The sequence below is a fragment of the Chlamydomonas reinhardtii genome, chromosome 6 (assembly GCF_000002595.2).
Source record: "Chlamydomonas reinhardtii strain CC-503 cw92 mt+ chromosome 6, whole genome shotgun sequence".
In the NCBI taxonomy this organism is placed as follows: domain Eukaryota; kingdom Viridiplantae; phylum Chlorophyta; class Chlorophyceae; order Chlamydomonadales; family Chlamydomonadaceae; genus Chlamydomonas; species Chlamydomonas reinhardtii.
In genome coordinates, this window is record NC_057009.1 from 4,270,497 (window position 1) to 4,282,853 (window position 12,357).

Below are 12,357 nucleotides of genomic sequence, written 5' to 3' on the forward strand. Positions count from 1 at the left end.
GGGGGCACTTTGCAGATAGTAACACATAAACCCGAACTAAGGGTCAAAGCCTTAACCTGCTGCTTTCATCAACACTTGCACTAGAATTGCCCTGAGCATTGCCTGTGGAAAATTGCACACGTCCCGCGTGTGCACAAGTCCCGCGCTAGCACACATCACAACTTACGACTTCACTCGTCTCATTTGGTCGTTACTGCCGCGGCGAGAAACCTGGACGAGCGCCACAATCGCGCCCGTGGCTGGTAACATCTGGCTGGCAACCCGGCCACGCGTGGGCCCCTGGCGCACACCCGCGGCCGGCAGCCGGGGTGCTCGCCGAGCGGTCGTCTGCATGGCAGGAGTGAAGAACAGCATCATATGGTGCGAGCGGCGTTGGGCGGGGGACGGGCGTTTGTAGCCCCACCGCCCCAGGGTTTGCCACGCCTCACCTGGAGGTCAACGTGGAAGGGGCTGCGTAACGGTCGCCCCCGAACCATGACACGTCGACGCACGTCTAGAGACGGCGAGGCATGGAGGTGTCAGCCATGCGGTATCTCCCCTCACAGCAAGCATGTACCCTGCACGCTGCATCAATCCGCGGGTGCTGCCTCGCCTTGCTGCTGCCTTGGCTTACTGCTGCCTCGCTAATCCCTTGCTGCTGCCTTGCCTTGCTGCTGCCTTCCTGTCACTGCGCCACAGGTTCCGCAAGGGGCTGCGCCTGCACGACAACCCGGCGCTGCTGGAGGCGTGCAAGGATGCAAAACACGTGTACCCCGTGTTCGTGCTGGGTGAGCACCTCGCAGACCCCGAGGGCTGGCTGCAGGGCTGCATCCTTTGGATTGCAGGGAACACGGGAGTGATGCGGGGCTGATGGATGCGGGGTGAGAGCCGGACTGGCTGTGCCGCTGCGGGGACGGAAGGCATGAGGAACAGTTACGGCGCTTACCAACGTGTATGGCATTGTGTGCTGGCCCTGTGTGCAGACCCGCATTTCCTCCAGCAGAGCTCCTACAAGTAAGAGCATTCCGGAGGGTGCTGGGGCATACGTTAGCTTTTCGTACCCAACCTGGTCAGGTGTGCAAGGTTCTCATGGCAAAGCATCTAGCACACCACATCGACATCCCCTCATCAGTCACCACCTCCCACCCACCCACCCATTTCAACTGCCAGGGTTAGTGTCAACCGCTACAACTTCTTGCTGGAGTCGCTGGAGGACTTGCAGCGCAGGTGGGAGGTGGGGCGTGTACGAATCATCCTGTGGTGTGTGTGCTAGGATGTATACTCCTGCTCACAGGCAGCTCGGCCACGGTGTAGGCACAAACCCGCATCACCACGCTTACACGCGCATCCGCGAACCCGTTCCCGCCCTCCCTCCCCCTCCTTGCGGCCGCCGCCACAGTTTCCAGGCTCGCGGCAGCCGACTGCTGGTGCTGCGTGGCAAACCCGAGGAGGTGTTTCCCCGGGTGTTCCGGGAGTGGGGCGTGACACAGCTGTGTTTTGAGCACGACACGGAGCCGTACGCCAAGGTCCGCGACGCCGCAGTACGGCGGCTGGCTGCGGAGGCGGGCGTGGAGGTGGTGACTCCCATAAGCCACACACTGTATGTGAGTGCCTGGGGTGGCGGGGCAGGGGGAGGTGGGCCCGCGCCGAACTGCCGCATGCTCATGCCGGCCACCGGGGGTCGACACACAGTTACACCCGCAACTTGCAACACCTAATATTTGCCCATGTGCTCCTACTGTCTCACTCGCCCACGCTGCACTGCACAGGACACGGACATGCTTGTGGCTCGGAACGGCGGCGCCGCGCCCCTCACCATGCAGGTGCGGGGACCCCCCCCCCCCCCCACACACACACACACATATGCGCCACACACAAAAAGCTACATGCACAGCACACAGACGCTTAGGAGGAGCCGTCTGAGGGAGCTGCCGGGGGCTGACAACAGTCACAGATGGCGCACCTGCGCCTCTCCCTCTTCATCCGCCCAGCTCAGCTGACGGCCTCACAACCCCGCCCACCTCAAATACCCATACCCCCCTGCGTGGCTACTTCTTGTTGATCATCATCATCGTCATGGATGTAACCCCGGTTCCCCCGAGTTCACCGCACTGCACACCCCGCACTGCCACGCAGTCGTTCACCAAGCTGGTGGACCGGGTGGGCGACCCGCCCGCGCCTGCTCCCGACCCGCCCGCCGCCATGCCGCCGCCCGCGGAGGACATGCCCAGCGCCGCGCCCGCCGCCACCGGCGTGCCCACCTGGCAGGAGGTGGGGTTCAAGGAGCCACCGCTCACCGTGTTCAAGGTGGGTGTGCAGTGGTCCACACGCACGTGTTTGCCTGCCTGGCGAGGCATGGGGTGGGGCGTTTGTAGCTGGGGGCTGCCAGCTGCTGTGGGGCAGGTGCACGGAGTGAGGTGCTACGAGCAACGCAGTGCGCAGTGCGCGGCCGTGGCGGCGTGTGTGGCGCCCCAAAGCAGCATGTTAGCTGTCGGCCTAGACGGCCTCCGCTGTAAGAGAGACGCGGCAGAGCTGAGCTGAGCTGTTGGAACGAGGGTCAGATCGGCTGAAGGAGTCGGGACGAACAGCCAAGGGCACTTACACTGCAGACAGCTCAAAACCGCAAGCGAGCGCGCGGCGCGCACAGCGCGCGCCACACCACAGCCACCGCCACACGAACATGCGCGAGCGCAGCGCGAAACGAAACAAGCAGCGAACACCGAAACCGAACGGCGGCAGCCAGCAAACAACCAACGCACGAGGCCCCCAACACACAAGCCGACGCCGAAGGGCGACGGGCGGCGCACGGCGAGCAACCCCCGCCCGGCGCAAGCACACACACGGCACGGACACACGCCCCGGGGCCTCGACCAGGGTTCCCGCAACGAGAAAGCGACTCCAGGCTAACGCCGCAGGGAAAAAAGCCGGAACCCTGGCGCAACCGAAAAAAACCTGGGCAGCCTGGAGCGCAGAGAAAACCCCCAACCCAAAAAGAAACGCGGCGCGGCAGTGGTGGCAGCCCACCAGACCCTGCCCCCTACGCCGGAGCCCCAACAGACACGCGACACAACTAAAGCCACAGCAACCACCGCGCCGCCGGCTCCCCAAGTCCACGAGAGCGAAGCCACCAGACGGGGGCGGCGCAAGAAGCGCCGCCGCCGCACGCGGGCCGCGCAAGCGAGGCCGCGGCTCCAGAGACCGAGGACACCTGGGGCGGGGGCGAGCCGGAAGGCTCGCGGGCGGGAACAGGAGGGCTTGGTCAATAATACCGCTCAACGAAGCGGTGAGAGCTGCTACAGAGAGGCAGAATGCCGAACGGCTGAAGCAGCGAACACCAAATGCTTCGGCCGTCTTGTACGGCCTCCATGCTAACTCCGCTTAGCCTTAATCTCGCTCCGCTCCGCTTCGCTCCGCTACGCTCAAACCAGGCTAACCGGTAATTTCAATGCACCTTTGCATGCAGCATGCAAGATTCCCTTTGAAGTAACAGATCATGTGTGTACGCGTGTGTGTTGCATTACAGGGTGGTGAGACGGAGGCTCTGGCCAGACTGGAGGCGGCGTTCCAAGACCCCAAATGGGTGGCGGGGTTCCAGGTGAGAGGCGAGGGCTGGGGGCGGTGCACCGGTGTGTGTGTGTGTACGTGTGTGATGCCCGAGCCAAGCGGGCAGGTGGGGTGGCGATGTTACAACCAATGCCGTTGATGGAATGGAGTAAGCTGGCTGGACAGAGTGGACCGGCCGGCACTCCGCGGGCAACGCTATGCAGGGTGCTGTTATCGACGATGCTTTTAACGATACGCCAACAATGCGAAACCGAGATAGCTAGGGTGCTGCCGGCTGTGAGGGCCCCACGGCCTGCCGTGTCCCAACACCCCACACACGCCCACCCCACCACAGAAGCCCGACACGGACCCCAGCGCCTGGGAGAAGCCCGCGACCACTGTGCTGTCGCCCTACCTCAAGTTCGGCTGCCTGTCGGCGCGCCTCTTCCACGCCCGCCTGCTGGAGGTGTACCGCCGCCACCCGGCCCACTCGCAGCCGCCCGTGTCGCTGCGGGGGCAGCTGCTGTGGCGCGAGTTCTTCTACACGGTGCGGCGCGACGCGGCGCGAAGCGACGATGTGGTTTGGCATGGTGTAGCTTTGCGCCATGGCGCATTTTGGCGCATTTCGCTTGCAGCGCTTTGTCCAGTATCCACTCCACATCGGCCAGTAGGCCAAAGGCCTCGCCACGCTCACCACGTGCCCACGCCCTTTCGCACTTAATCGCCCCTTCACGGCCATCCTGCCTCCTGCTGCCTCCTCCTCCTGCTGCCTCCTCCTTCTGCCTCCTCCTCCTACTGCCTCCTCCACCTGCCTCCTCCTGCTGCCTCCTCCTCCTGTCTCCTCCTCGTGTTCGCAGGTGGGCTCCACCACGCCCAACTTCCACCGCATGGCCGGCAACCCCGTGTGCAAGCAGATTGACTGGGACGACAACCCCGAGTTTCTGGCGGCGTGGAGGGAGGCGCGCACGGGTGGGTGGGCGGGTGGGTGGGCGGGTGGATGGACAGGTGGGCAGGTGGGAGCGGTCTGAGAAGTGAGAGGTGTGCTGCCGGTGCTGGTGTGCGGCTGCTGGTTGTTGATTAGGGGCGGCGCCTTACGGGTCTGCAGCCTGCCGATGCGGCCTTGCCCCGTACAGTTGCTTGCACAGTTCGCAGGCACGGCGTGGCACACGTGGTCCCCTTGCACTGTCCTGACGCACCCCTTGCCTCTCACTCAACAACCTCTATCCGCCTCCAATCGACCATCAACTGTGCTCGCCTCCAGCCAACGACACGCCGCCGACACGCCACCGGTCCCTCTGCCTTTTCCCCATGCACCGTTCCCATCTCCCTCTCACTATTTCTACCCCCTCCTCTCCCTTGGAGGTGGTTTATTTTGGGTATTTCAACTCCCGCCCCCCACTCTCCACCCCCTCAACTAGTAATAATTGTCATACCCCTGCAGGCTTCCCCTGGATTGACGCCATCATGACGCAGCTGGTGACGTGGGGCTGGATGCACCACCTGGCGCGGCACAGCGTGGCGTGCTTCCTCACCCGCGGCGACCTGTACGTCAGCTGGGAGCGCGGCATGGAGGTGTTCGAGGAGCACCTCATCGACCAGGTGGGGGTGCAGCAAGGCGTGTGTGTGCGTGTGCGTGTGTGTGTGTGTGTGTGTGTAAGTGTATGTGTGTGGCATTGCTTTACACGGGGCCTGCTTTCCCAGGACGAATACACACGCAAGCTGCCATCCAGCAATAGGTGGTGTGTGACGGAGCCTTGACATGTGGTTTGACTTTGCCGTGAACGAGGCACCCGCACCCGCGTGACGGCCTTACCCCGACCCCCTCCCCAACCCCAGGACCACTACCTGAACGCGGCCAATTGGATGTGGCTGTCCGCCTCTGCCTTCTTCTCCCAGTACTTCCGGGTCTACTCGCCCGTGGTGTTCGGGAAGAAGTATGATCCCGAGGGCCGCTTCATCCGCAAGTGAGTGGGGTTGCGGAAGCGTTGGAGAGTGCGGGGGAGGCAAAGGCGGGTTAGATGCGCGAACTCAACGTATCGTGTAGGTCCCACTTTGTCAAGGATCGGGCGGGCGCCGGGGACGGGTCCCACCCTTTGGTTGAATATTGCTGGTGCACGCCACGCCATGATGCGCCAGCCATCTACGTCCGTGGGTCCCGTTGCAGCTTGCCCGTTCTCCCCCGCCCCAGCCTTCCCACCACAATGAGTTCCTGTAACCCCCACCTCGGCGCCTCCTCGCCCCGCCCCCTGCAGGTTCCTGCCGGTGCTCAAGGACATGCCAGCCAAGTACATCTACGAGCCCTGGACGGCGCCGCTGGAGGTGCAGCGCAAGGCCGGCTGCGTGGTCGGCCGCGACTACCCCGCGCCCATAGTGGACCACGCGGTGGCCTCCAAGGCCTGCATCGCGCGTATGGCCGCAGCCTACCGCCGCAGCAAGTGAGCGGCAGGGCCGGGAAGGGGCAGGGGAAGGGTTGGGGAGGGGAGGGGAGGGAAGGGAAGGGCAGGAGCGCACCTGGGGAGGGCAGGGCAGGCGCGGCGCAGGGTTGGTGGTTGTGGCGGGGACCGTTATGTGGTTCCGGGCATGCACGTATGTACCCCGTATTGTTTCTTCTCCGAGCAGCCGTTTACCGTTTGTGTAACACCCGGGGGCACAGGGGCGAGGCCGGCGGCGACGGCGACGACAGCGGTGGTGAGGGCGGCAGTGGTGGCGGCGCGGCGGCGGGGCGCAAGAAGGCAACGGCAGCAGCCGGCGGCAGCAGCGGTGCGGGCCGCGGCAAGAAAGCTGCGGCGGCAGTGGCGGCGGGGAGCGCAGCGGGCGCGAAGCCCGCGACTGGGCGAGGCAAGGCGGCGGCGAAGGCCAAGAGCGACGTGGTGGTGAGCGGCAAGGCGGCGGGCGGCGGCAGCAAGCGGCAACGGACAATAAAGGAGTCGCTTGGGGCCGCGGCGGCGGCGGACGAATGAGGCGGGTGGCTGGAGCGTTGGGAGGTTTGCGAGGGTGCCACTGGCATTTGCAGCCGTGGGAGGTAAGCCACGACCTCGGAGGGATGTGATGGGGCGTGTTGGGTAGTGGGGATGATGTAGGGGGTCTGACACGCATTCGTACACGCTCGAAAGCATGCTACCGGTATCCGTTTTGGGGGACGTTCGTGGGTGGCGCAGCGAGAGCCCATGGGAGCTAGCTCAGGCCAACGTGACAGCTCACGATGTCCCTAACTGTGCTGCGACGTTGGCGGGGGAGATAGCTTGCCGCTCGGAATTGCTTTGGCAATGAATGGCGACTTGCTGTGGCGTGCTGCTGCGGTGTACCTTCGTACCGGTGCGCCAGACTGGTCCAGGAACCGCCAGAGGTTCCTGGATCTGCGGTCCGTGAACGGGTTCTATGGCCCTGACATGATTCTGATATGATGTGTGGATGCGTAACGGGGGTTGGGTTCGGGCAGGACAGCCGATTTTGGTCAGCCAGAGGCGGCGACGCTGACATGTGTTCGTGGATGCCCAGGAGAACGCAGGGCTTTCGTTGCAAAGCGCCTTAATGCCTTAGAGTCGCGCGGTCATGCACTCGCGGAACCTTGTAACGTTGTAGTATGTCTTTGTCAGTTAGCGATTTCGTAATTACTGCCGCTCGATGGCGCCGGCCCGAGCACGCTACAGGCCCTTCATTAAGTTGGGACGGCCCGCCTTCGACCGCCATATCAGACTGTGGGTCAATATCACCGCTTGTTAGTATTCTTTCTGTATAGTCTAAAGCCCCGGTTAAGCATAGGGGACGAAAAATCGATTTGCCTTTTCGGTACCTGTTGCGCCGAATTGTCTTCTGTCCACCGTGACACCCGCCGCTGCTCTGAATCAAGGTTATTTATTGCGTCGTATAGTTAGGGCTCACTGATAGGCCACACACAGCGGCGTGCACGTTCTGGCCATCAATGCGGTGAACCAAGCAACTGGCTTACTGGTAAGTGCACGCCCGAAGCAGCATCTGGCTTCCAATACGAGCTGTGGTCGACGAGTAATTAGTGGGTGCGGGCTTGGCGGTCTTGGCTACAGTGCCATGGCGCTCAAGAGCTCGTCGTTTCTTGGAAGGCTGGCACATTCTGCATCTGCCACCTGTTGTGCATCGTTATGCACGCTTTGTAGTCTCCATACCGTCAAGCCTAAGACGTTCGCACGCCCTGCACCCGACCCGCCCGCAGACTCTCCAACTCCGTGCCCTCGGCGCCGCAGAAATGCGCGCGGCAGGGTCGACCCCCCGCCGCAGCCTGCCGCTGCTGGCGCTAGCATTCCTGGCCATGGCGAGCAGCCTGCAGCTCGCGCACGGCTCCCTTCTAGACCGGCTGTTCGGCGAGGCGCCGGCCGCGCCCGCCGCGAGCACCGCCGATTCCGTTCGTGACATTATAGAGAACGAGCTGCTCCGCCAAGAGGAGGACCTCCACCGGAGAGCGCTCACGGCGCTGTCGGCGCTGGCGCATAACCCCGCCGGCGTTGCCTGGCTGCTGGCGGCGGCGGAGGCGGCGCTGGCGGCGGGGCAGGGCGATGACCTGCGGCACGGCGGCGCCGCCGTCAAGCTGCTGCGCGAGGTGGCGGAGGTGGATAGGCTGCGGCGCCGCCGTGTGGCGGAGGCGCTAAACATCGACATGGACATTAGTCTGGAGGTCAGGCAGGCGCAGCAGCTGCCCACTCGTACCGCCTCCGTGGCCTCCTCCCAGCAGCAGCAGGCGGGCGGCAGCGGCAGCGGCTACCCCGCCTACGGCCAGCCGTACCGCTCCGCAGACGCCGACGTGGCAGAGCAGCAGACCCGCGAGCGACTGCTGTCTTCTTCGGGAGCCTCGGGATCCGGATCCGGCATGCACGTGCAGCCGCGGAGGCTGCAGCGCGCCGCCGGCAAGCAGCAGCAGCAGCAGACCAAGCAGCAGAAGAAGCAGGTGCCTTCCTCCGCCGCCGACCCCACCGACGCCGAGTCGCTGTTGACGGATGAGTTCGATGCCGAGCGCGAGGCGGCCTTTGCGGCGCAGCAGCAGCAGCTCTGGCTTGAAGCGCAGAAGGAGGACTGGGGCAACGATGCCATCAGTGCTGAGGACCTGGCGGCGTACACCGGCGGCAACACCGGCAGCGGCAGCGATGCTGAGGGCAGCAACCGCAAGAACCTGCTTGCCAACTCCGCCGCCGCCGCCGCCGCCGCTGAGGATGATGACGTCGACGCGCTGGTGTCGGGCTTTGGTGACCCGGCCGTTACGCGCTGGGGCGCGCAAATGCAGGAGCGGCAGCAGCTGTTCGAGGCGCAGGAGGCGCTGAGGATGGAGGAGTCGGAGGTGGAGATCGCGGAGGCGGAGTTGGCGGAGGCACGCCGCTCGGCCGCTGCCCTCGCCGCCGCCGCTGCGGCTGAGGCGGACGCGCTGCTCTCCGCCGGCTACGATGCCGGCAGTGCCGCCGCCGCCGGCGCGGAGGAGGAGGGCCTGCCGCACGCCGCCGGCTCGCAGCACTACCACGAGGGCGCCATCCGTCGTGGCCTGGGCAACGCCCGCCGCACGCCCAGCCCCAGCCCCGCCTCCGTGCCCAGCCCCGCTGGCGACGGCGCCGCCGCCGCCAAGCCCACCAACTTCCAGCTGGCTCCTCCTCCTCAGGTGGAGGTGGCGGACCTGAAGGCCAAGGCGCCCAAGGCCAAGGGCGGCAAAGGCAAGCCGCCGCCGCCGGCCGCCAAGCCCACCAAGGCCGGCAAAGGCAAGCCGCCTCCACCCTCACTCATCCTTCCCACCGTAAGCGCACCCGTGCCCGGAGTCAACGCGCCGTCCCCGTCCCCGCCGTCGCCGTCCCCGCCGTCGCCGTCGCCCCCTCCACCGCCCTCCCCCAAGCCGCCGGCACACAGCCCGCCGCCGCCGCGCCCGCCGCCGCCGGTGCGCCGGCCGCCGCCTCCCAAACACAACGAGGCGCCTCCCCCTCCGCCTCCTCCTCCCCCGCCGCCCCCGGAATTCGTTGGCTACCTCCCGGATTTCCCCGACTCCCCCAACGCGCCGCCCAGCCCGCCGCCCTTCAACGGCAAGTACTCGCCCCCCAGCCCGCCGCCGCCGCCCAGCCCGCCGCTGCCGCCCAGCCCGCCGCTCAAGGTGGCTCCCGACGCGGAGGGGCCACCCGACCAGATCGGAATGTACCAGCAGGTGCGTGTACGGCACATGTGTACGGCACACGTGTACGGCATGGGTGTGCATGATGACTAATGGGACTGCTCGGCGATCCGCTCACATAGCAAATGCACGGCCCGCTGCATGCTCCAAACGGCGCCCGGCTTATCCTGTTGTCTTCTCTCTTCCTCTGCTTAGCTTCTCCCGTGTGCGTTGCGAGCAGGTGGGTATCTCCTACGCGGTGGCCGTGCACCTTGTACACATCCCCGGTACCACTCGCTTCCTGTTTATGGAGCGCCCCAGTGGCAAGCATCCCGACAAGAAGACATTCATCGCCGGGTTCTTCGACATTGCCACAAACAAGTGAGAGCGGGCGAGGCACAGAGCGGCGACTGGAGACCTGCTATTGTGCAAGGGCGGGCCGTGAAGGGCACCAGCAACACATTGCTTCCCGACCTCCCGACCTCCCGAACTCCCGACCTCCCGACCTCAGCACCTCTTCCCCAACCCAACTCCTCTTCCCCCCCGCCCCCGCACTACTCTTGCCCGCAACAGGTACACTAACGTCTTCAACACCGACTCGCTGTTCTGCAACGGCGCTGTCCAGATGGCCAACGGCAACATCGCGGTGGTTGGCGGCCACATCGCCAAGAGCGGCTACCTGGACGGCCTCAAATCCCTGCGCATCTACGACCGCACCGCCAGCACGCTCATCACCACCAACACCATGAAGTTCCCGCGCTGGTATCCGAGCGCCAACCTGCTGCCCGATGGTCGTATTTTCGTTTCGGGCGGCACTCAGTCGCCGGGTGCGGGCACGAGAAACAACCCGATCAATGAGATCTGGGACCCGCAGAACAATCCCACGGCGCCGCCCGTGCAGTGGACGCTGCCGCAGAACTTTGTGAACAAGGCCGGCGACATTTTCTACCCGTGAGTAGGGGTGCCGGACATCGCTTGTCGTTTGGGCGCCTGGCTGGCTTCGTCTGGCTAAGCTCCGCGTTAGTCCTGCGTCCTTGGTCCGCAGGCCCTCTTGTGGTGTCATACGTGGTACGCCCCACCATGCCCCTACTTACCGCACCCTCCCTCTCGCTCCCTTTCCGCTCCCTTCCCGCTCCCTTCCCTCTCCCCGCAGCAACAACTACATCCTGCCCTCGGGCCACATGCTCATGTACTGTGACATGGTGGGCATCATCGTGGACCCCTACACAGGCACCGTGATCGCAAACATGACCAACCACGGCTCCATCCAGAAGACCGTGCGACTGGAGTACCCCTTCTCCGGCACCAGCGTCATGCTGCCGCTCACGCCCGCCAACGGCTACACGCCCGAGTTCGTTTTCTTCGGCGGCCAGTTTGGCTACGGCTGGACCAACACGCCGGCCGTGGATCTCGCCATGCGCGTCAAGGTCAACTGGGACCCGGTGGCGAAGAACTACACGTATGGAACTTGGGAGGCGGAGAAGATGAACGCTCGGCGCGTCATGGGAGACGCGGTGCTGCTGCCCAACGGCCAAGTTGTGGTGCTGAACGGCGCCATGAACGGCGTGGCGGGCGACTCGGCCACGGGCGGCTCCTCAAAGGCCAACTTCCCACAGTTCTGGCCCGTGCTGTACGACCCCCAGGCGCCCAATGGCACCCGCTTCACGCGCATGGCGCGCAGCCAGATTGCGCGCATGTACCACTCCACGGCCGCGCTCACGCCCGACGGCACGATTGTGGTGGCGGGCTGCGACCGCTGCGACTACTTCAACGTGTCCGTGCCCTACTCCAAGTCGCCGTGGGGGCTGCCCGAGTACCGTGTGGAGGTCTTCTACCCGCCCATGGTGTTCTGGGACATGCGCCCCACGCTGGTGTCGGTGCCGTCGACCGCCGGGTACGGCACGCGTTTCCAGGTCCTGTACGACACGATCACAACCATGGTGGACATCGATGGCGTGGTCCTCATGGCGCCATCCAGCACCACACACTCCACAAACTTCAACCAGCGCGCGGTGGGGCTGCGCATCGTGTCGGACAACGGCAACGGCATCATCACGGTGGAGTCGCCGCCCAACATCAACATCGCGCCGCCCGGCTTTTACATGGTGTTCCTTCTGGCGGGGCAGGCGTATTCGACCGCCCAGTGGATCCAGCTGCTGCCTTAAGTAGGCGTAGCAGACAGCCGAATGTGTGTGCGTAGGGGTAAGGGGAGCGGGATGCTTTTTGAAAGAGTTGCACCCGGGACACGAAGAAGAAGCTCGCGGAGATGGTGCCGCCGCAGAGGTGGCGTCGCGTTGGTGCGGGTACTGTGATTCGGGGTCTTAGTTCCTAGCATGGGATTGCTATTAAGGAAGGAGTAGATGCAACGGCTTAGTTCACATGTGTGGGTGCTCAGTCAAAGTGATGCAAGGTGGAATGGTTGGTGTGTAGCAGGAGGGAGCGGCGCGCTGTCAGGGCTGCGTATTGCCTCGCTTAGGCCGCCTCATTGATTTTGGCAGGCGTTAGCCATCTTAGTCATCCATTCATACTAGCATGCATCTGATAGGATGCGGACGGTCATTGAATACGTCCTGTAGAATAGGGTACCGAATGTGTCACTGCACTCCACGAAACTGGCACTGAACAGTCTGGAGGCACACGCGGGACTGGCAAGGCCTGTTGCCGCGTCTTGGTTGAAGTGAGTGCGCTGCGGCCGCACCTGCAAACCTGTAACGGGACAAGCTGGTCGCTGCGTGCGCTCT

At 64.6% G+C, this 12,357-nt stretch overlaps 2 protein-coding genes across 2 annotated transcripts; both read left to right on the forward strand.

The window, feature by feature from the left end:
- Positions 1-36: 36 nt before the first annotated feature.
- Positions 37-7,108, forward strand: CHLRE_06g278251v5 (uncharacterized protein). The gene is made up of 14 exons (XM_043063171.1): positions 37-360; positions 679-767; positions 963-993; positions 1,150-1,206; positions 1,379-1,583; positions 1,749-1,802; positions 2,116-2,286; positions 3,503-3,574; positions 3,878-4,069; positions 4,380-4,491; positions 4,964-5,121; positions 5,359-5,486; positions 5,775-5,957; positions 6,176-7,108. The coding sequence occupies exons 1-14, from the start codon at positions 332-334 to the stop codon at positions 6,480-6,482; spliced, it is 1,788 nt and encodes a 595-aa protein (XP_042923874.1). The 5' UTR covers positions 37-331; the 3' UTR covers positions 6,483-7,108.
- Positions 7,109-7,209: 101 nt separating this feature from the next.
- CHLRE_06g278252v5 (uncharacterized protein) lies at positions 7,210-12,340 on the forward strand. The gene is made up of 5 exons (XM_043063172.1): positions 7,210-7,473; positions 7,712-9,670; positions 9,858-9,997; positions 10,190-10,567; positions 10,770-12,340. Exons 2-5 carry the CDS (start codon positions 7,745-7,747, stop codon positions 11,779-11,781), a joined length of 3,456 nt encoding a protein of 1,151 aa, XP_042923875.1. The 5' UTR covers positions 7,210-7,473; positions 7,712-7,744; the 3' UTR covers positions 11,782-12,340.
- Positions 12,341-12,357: the final 17 nt, after the last annotated feature.